Here is a 7,423-nt window from a genome sequence, read left to right on the forward strand (position 1 = left end):
GCACCTTTGATACTTTTAATACTAATCGTTACTGTAAAATATACCTAAATTCGTACTTATTCAATATACTTTAAATATATTAAGAGTCCTTTGCTATATTTAATTTATTCGTCGAATCCGACGACCCTATACTGGGCCTTCGGAATATCCTTCTTACCTTAAAAGTCGGTTCGAACCCTTTAAATACCTAGAAACGACTATACCATTATAATAGCTTAATAGATATATTAAATATTTAAAACGAGTATATTCGTAATATAAATACCGATATTGAGTATATCGAAAGTAAAACTAACCTCTACTATCCTAATTACAATAAATTGTATATAATAGAGCCCTAGGGTAAACTACTATTAACGTAAATTCATACCCCGCCCGTTACAAATCCCTGTTGTAAAATTAAATACCCCTCTATAAATTATCTATACTATACAATATTAAAGGTTGAAAATACCGAACCGCAATCAAAGGCGGATTGCGAACCTAGAACTAAAAATCTACTTTATAATAACCTAAATAAAACTTTTCCAATAAAACTAGCTAAATTTAGTAATAATAAGGAGTCGGTTAAATACTTTGATATTAAATTTAATAAATAAATCGATACGCTATTTAATCAAATTATTGTATAATTAATCAATTTTTAAAATTGGTTAGATAAGGATCGTAAGAGAATTAATAGTCTATTCGCTAATTAAACTACCAAAATTAGTAATAAATTCGTCGGGCAATCGATGAATATTAAAAAAATAATTAATAAATTAAATAAATAAAAGGAAAGAGTATTAATATTATAGCGACGCAATATTAGTAACAATTTCTAAATAGTATTAAATAAATAAATTAATATTTAGAAAAAGTATTTTGAAATTATATTAAATAATACTAATAAAAAATTAGCCAACTAGTAAAAGGAAATAATTAAAATTATTATAGAAAATATTACCAAATAAATTAACGATGTACGCTCGGAAGTAACGAAGGAAATCCGCAAAGAGGTATTAAAGGGATTATTTAATAATCCTTATACCCTTCTAAACCCTATTCGGATCTAGCCTAAGGATAATAAGGGTTCTTCCGCGCCAACTAAACTATTATCTAAGCTACTAATTAGAATATCTACTAATAAGGCAAATAATATATTTAATACGCCCTTTAAAACTATAATATACAATTATTTAGTTAAAATAACTATAAAAAATAAGCTATAAACCTTTTATAATTCTATAGAGAATATTCTAGAATATACTTCTTACGTAAAAACATTATCTCCCACCAACCCTTTTTAAGAGTACGCCTCTTTTATTAAAGGTAATTAAAGTATTAATAAAATAATTAAACTAAAAATAATCACTACGCCACTAGAGCTAAGAGCAGCTATTAATATAACCCGCACTTAATCCGTACCCCCTCAAATTATTAACCTATTAACTATAGCTCAGCTTAAAGAAGCTTTAGTACTAGCCCCTATGAAAATTAGATATTATATTAATTTTGAAGACTTAACGTTAACCCTAATATTCTATTTACTAGCTCCCCTACTAAACCTATTATTATTACTAATAATATTCCTACAAAGTAAATATTAAGCGATAATAATAATAGCCTACCTTGTCCCGGAGGAGGAGGAGGAGGTTCGCTAAATTCTCCGTCTATTAAAGGAAATAACAGAAGTAATAACCCTTATACTCCCAACAATAAAGGTCGTAACCTATATTGTACAATAGGCGGAGGTAGTAGTAATAATTCCCTAGTAAGAAGAAGCGGAAGAAAAAATCAAAACCTTAATAATTAGCGTTGCACTTATAATTACTTTAATAATAATAATAATAAAGACTTTAAAAAGGTTAAGCGCAAAAATATTAGAGCCTTTAATTCCAATAGAAATAATCCTAAGGATTAAGGTATTATAACGGACGGAAAGTACACTTTATATATAAATATTTATACCTTTCGCAAATAAGTATTATTATTCATTTCGAACTTTTACTAGTGTTAAATTAATAGTAAAATAAATAGACAATTTACCTAACTATTTTATACTTATCTAACTGGCATAGCCCGAATCTAATAGACTATAGAAATTAATAATAATACTAAAATAAAGTAGAAAGATAAAATTATATACAAATTACTTAACTAATTCGTTAACCAATTTACTCCCAATTCAATTACAACTACTTCAAAATTCATAAGAGGGCGTTTCTATTTAAGAGATATTGCTGAAAATAAAAGGGCCTTCATTTAATTTATTTAAGAATAGATACACTATACTAAAGTAATAAGTACGCTTACTAAGGATAATAAAAATTAGTATAACGTAATAATACAAATTTAATCTAATATAGATCTTCGTATTAAACAATTTTTAAAAGCCCCTACAAACAAAGACTTATTCGCTAACTATATATAACTCATTGCCAAATTTAGAGCTATACTTCTTGCAACCACTAAATTCAATCTTAATAACCAGTCTTAATTTAACTCCAACGCTACCCAAAATTTTAAATCCTAATTAGGATACAACCAAAACTGAAATTACAACCAAAACTGTAACCAAAATCGCAATCGGAACTGTGATCGAAATTAAAACCACAATCGAAACCGCAACCGAAGTTACGAATATAATTACTACTATAAATAGAATTATAACCGCAACCGTAAAAGCCGCGACTAAAGCCATAATCAAACCTGCAATTGCAACCGAAATTTAAACCACAACCGAAAGGCGTACGAAAAAACCTATTATGTTAAAGAATCTATTTCTATAAATAATTCAAACTTTAAAATATTTAATAACGTAGGAGTATATTTAATTTTAGATTCTACTACTAAACATTATAAATATTTAAAATATTTTAAAACTAAGGATTAGAAGAAGTAATATAAGGCCCGTTATAAATCGCCTCCAATTTCTAAGGTAGAAAAATTTAAAACCCTATCTCTATTAACATTTAAATAACGTACGTATAATTATTGTAAGAAACGCTACACTTCGTGCAATGTATTATTCCAATACCTAAAAGTATATTAGCTAGCTAAGGAAGGACGACTATAGGGAGAAGCACTAACTCTTATTCCCCGCCTCACTCCTAATCCTATTAAAACTATAGCCTTAATTAAAATTCAAAAGGCTAATCGTATAACTACTACAATGGACATTAATAATAGCCCTATCTCCAATTATACTTATATATATATTAATACTAGCTTATTACCTAATAATAATATAATAGAGGTATATATAGATCCAGGCACTGGCAAGACCCTAATCGGCAAATATTTTCTCTAAAAACTAGAATATACCATTAAATCTCAATAGGCAAAAGTAAAAAAGGTAGGCGGAAGGTCAATTAATATCTCAAAATAAGCTACTTTCAAAATCTACCTCGAAGGATATAATAAAGACAGAAACCCTACTTTAATAAAATTTACGAAGGGCGTATAGGTAATAAATAAGAGACTCCCTCGGCACGCAGTGTCATTTTCCTCCCTGCGCAGTGTACACTGCGTATGTAGGAGTCTATATACGTTATCTCTACACACGCAGTGCCATAGTTATCCTTAACCCTGCTCTCTCTACCTCTACTATTAGTAGGTATATCTAGATAATTATTGGTATTGAGGGGGAAGTCCAGCTACCTTTAATTTATTCTAGTATATCTATCTACCTCTATCTAATATATATATTATCTACTCTTCCAACTTCTTCCATAAGGGTTTAATAGTCCTACCGCTTCTAGTTATAGTTTAAGGTTCTAATGAACGTTTTATAGTACGTTTCTTGCGGGGAGGTTGTTCGTTAGAGCTTAATAAAGTAAGCGGGTCGCTTGAGGGTGCAATAACCTAGACTTGAGGGTTGAACTTATTGTTAGAAGTAAAAGGATTTAATAATAAGGGTAATCCTAGTGTGTGTACCTTAATAGTAGAGCCTACAGTAGAAGTTTGATTAGAATTCTTATTACCTGTACTAACTTTATTAACCGTTTTAAATTAGGATTACCGCCGGCGGAGCGATAGTTTTAGTATCTGACTATTCTTTACCCTCTTCTTTGCTCCCTTTTTTCTTCCCTTCCCCCTCCCTTTCCCTTTCGTAGTATTAGGGACTTGTTGGTTGTACGGTAGCTCTACTATACTATTCTTTGGCTGTCCCCTTGTCCTATCGGTAATCTTAGGGTCCTTGATATGTAAATAAGGGTTACGTTCACTCTAAGACTAAAATATTAGTAATTAAAGAGAGTAGAAGTAAAGAAGATAATATGTACTAGTAGTATTCGGATATAATAGTAGTAGTAAATATCCTAACAGCTAAGCTAGCTTTTAATTATAAGCTTTATTAAAATCTTATAGTAATACGGTATATTATATTACTTTTGAATAGTATAGTTATACTCCCCCAGATCTCGTGCTGGCTTTTTATTTGAAGGTATTGCGGATTGAGCAATACGTAATTGATTACGAATGAGACTAAGGCCGCGATAGGTAATTCGCTGGGGTAAGTCTCTTAGTACCTCTATCCCTAGTCCAGTGAATTCGCTTCGTATTTTGATATCCTAATTAGTAATCTCATTAACGTACTAGTTACGTTCCCTCTTAATTATAGTATAGATAGAATTATAGAGAATAAATAAATTACTTTTACTGCTTACAAAATACCCTTTAATACGGTAATTAATTAATTTGTTAAGGGAAGTAACTATTAAACCGAAATTGTAATATTGGGATATATAATAGCGAACCTACTAATACCGGTATAGTATATATATTTCCTATAAGTATAATAATATCTTCTATTGATTAGCAAAGTCGTTGATCAACTACTGCTATTGCTGTACAAATATAGTTTTATTAGTAGTAAAGATAATAGTCTTCTAAAGTTTAAAGAGACTACGATAAGTATATCTACTAGCCTTCTATGATTGTGATTGTAACTATGAATTTGCTATTCATAAGATTGCCTTATTGTTTTGGCTAAAACGAACGGACTCTCGCTTGTCCTCGCTGCTAGAGTTCTCCTCACCGTTAGTTCGCTTCTATTCCTTCTTTGCCTGTAAAAGAATATTGCGGTTGATATAAAAGATATAGATTTATTGTTGTATATTTGGGAATACTATTGTAATAGCTGTCTTTATTTGGTTGTTAAAGTCTGTAATGATAACCTTTGGTTTAGATGCTCTAGCTTTGATACGTAGCTTCTTAAACGTACCTATTAATTAGGTAAAGCTATTAACCCTCCTGTTATTAATTAGATTAAAAGTAGTAGAGTAAATAGAGTTAGTATTAATTATACTAGTAATAACCGTTAATAGATAGCTATAGCGGTTAGTTTTATAGGTATTGTTAATACCCAAATACTTAGGGAACTTCTACAACTATAAGAGAGAGTAGGTAAGAGACTATATAATATAGAATAGACGGTTTAGATTATTTTTAGCCTATTTAATAATGTAAGGGACTCTATAGTTATCGAAGAGCTTGATAAGCGTTGCTGTATCTTGAGAATTCTACCGCTGCTTCTTTTTAAGAAGTTGGCGCTAATTATTAATGTCCTTGAGTATATATGTAGTAGTTTTAAACTCTCTTTTAATAATAGTTAGAATATCCTTCGGCCTAATACCGGGTTGATGAGATAAGGTAATAACTCTTTTGAATACTTTATCCGTTCGTTTGCGGTATTAGGGATGGGTAGAGATATATATTAATAGTAAATAGTTGTGCGTTTAGTGGGTTAAGTCGGTAGAAGGTCGATAAATCTATTTTTAATTATTCTCTTTAAGAGTAATTACTATACTTATTTATTAATAGCTATACTTCCTATTCTTCGTCTTCTTGAGTTTAGTAGTAGAACGCTTCGGTTGGTTATATCGGTTACAAATTAACCGGTAGTACGTTGGCTTGCCTTGCCAATAATTTGCTACTTGGCTGCGTATAAAGGCTATGCTATAGTCCTTCCCCCAATTATTAAGTACTTTTTGTACTTCCTTTGTAAACGCTAGTAGTTGGGGTGTGATTTCCTTAGTTGTTGGATTGGGTATATCGTATTTAGATTTAGAGTTAAAGTTAATAGAATTTTCGCTAGAACCCTTATTGGGAATACTAGTAGAAGTTAGCGGAGGAGTAGTAACGGGAGCGGGAGATGTAGGAGTAAGTTTATCCGAGTTTGAGGTATAGTAGGAGTTAGAATTGCTACTGATTTCGATGGTAGTCGATATGCTATATAAAGACAACGTTAATATATGAATAGAGTACATTGCGAGGAGTATACTGACGTTGGAATCGTCTTAATACGACTGGTTTTCGTAGCATTATAGTGGTTGAGTAATTGGGTTTAAATAGAGTTGCTAATTTTAACGTTCTTGTTAATTGCAGAAAATGCCGCACATTACAACTCTTGCGATGGCTGTACGCTCAAATCACTAAGTTCAACGTGTCCAGTTTGGTTTTATTAGGGTTAGGGATAACTATGGTACTGCGTATGTAGGGATGGCTGACCTGAGACTCCTATATATGCAGTGTACACTGCGCAGGTAGGAAAGTGACACTGCGTGCCGAGGGAGTCTCATAAATAAATTAGAATTAAATATTCTATTTAATAACGATTTATTATATTTATACAGTACTAATACAAATTATAAATTAAAAACTATTACTTTCTAAAACCTTAATAATTTCTAAATCGATTTTATTACCCAAGCCAACTCTAAGCTATACCTCTAAAAGCTTACTACCATTAAAAAGACTACGATTCTATTAAGCCAATCTAAATATATTCCAATCTAATATAAACCCCTCTCTAAAGATAGGAACTTTATATTAAACTCGAAGTATATTGCTATAACCGATGTAGTAGTAGATATTAAATTCCTTATAATAATATTTGTAAATAATACTACTAATAGAGTATTAATTATTCCAAAGAAGTTTCACGTCGGTAATATTACTGAAGCTACTAATGATAGATATTTAGCCCTTCTAGAAGGAATAATCGCCGATTTAGTAATTATAATATAATTAAAGACTTCGTTCAATTATAAATTCAAAATCCCAATTATTAGAACGTTTAATATAATAGAAGATATATAGTATAGAATCGAACTCCCGCTACCAAGCGTTAAAAACCCTCCAAACAAATGTAATTGTATTAATAATATATTGAACGAGGAATTTCTGGTAGAATTTACTACAAAATTTAAGGAGGAGGACGTAGCGTTCGCGGTTACCGAATTCGAAGACGGCACAAATTATACAATTATATTACTACTAAAAGTAAATATAAAAAAACATTTAACATTCGGCCTTAAAACGTTTAACAATTTACCTAAAAAAATAACCGACCGAAATATCCACATTTATACCTAAGACTCCGGCTTAGTAAAAAAAATTAGGGAAATTATTAATAAATATCTAACTTTATAGGAAGAAG

At 30.5% G+C, this 7,423-nt stretch overlaps 1 protein-coding gene across 1 annotated transcript; it reads right to left on the minus strand.

The window, feature by feature from the left end:
* Positions 1–5,798: 5,798 nt before the first annotated feature.
* On the minus strand, positions 5,799–6,251 carry NEUTE1DRAFT_55033 (uncharacterized protein; the record flags this gene model as incomplete). Its single annotated transcript, XM_009858175.1, has 1 exon — positions 5,799–6,251. The coding sequence occupies one exon, from the start codon at positions 6,249–6,251 to the stop codon at positions 5,799–5,801; it is 453 nt and encodes a 150-aa protein (XP_009856477.1).
* Positions 6,252–7,423: the final 1,172 nt, after the last annotated feature.

The sequence above is a fragment of the Neurospora tetrasperma genome (assembly GCF_000213175.1).
Source record: "Neurospora tetrasperma FGSC 2508 unplaced genomic scaffold NEUTE1scaffold_81, whole genome shotgun sequence".
Classification (NCBI taxonomy): Eukaryota; Fungi; Ascomycota; class Sordariomycetes; order Sordariales; family Sordariaceae; genus Neurospora; species Neurospora tetrasperma.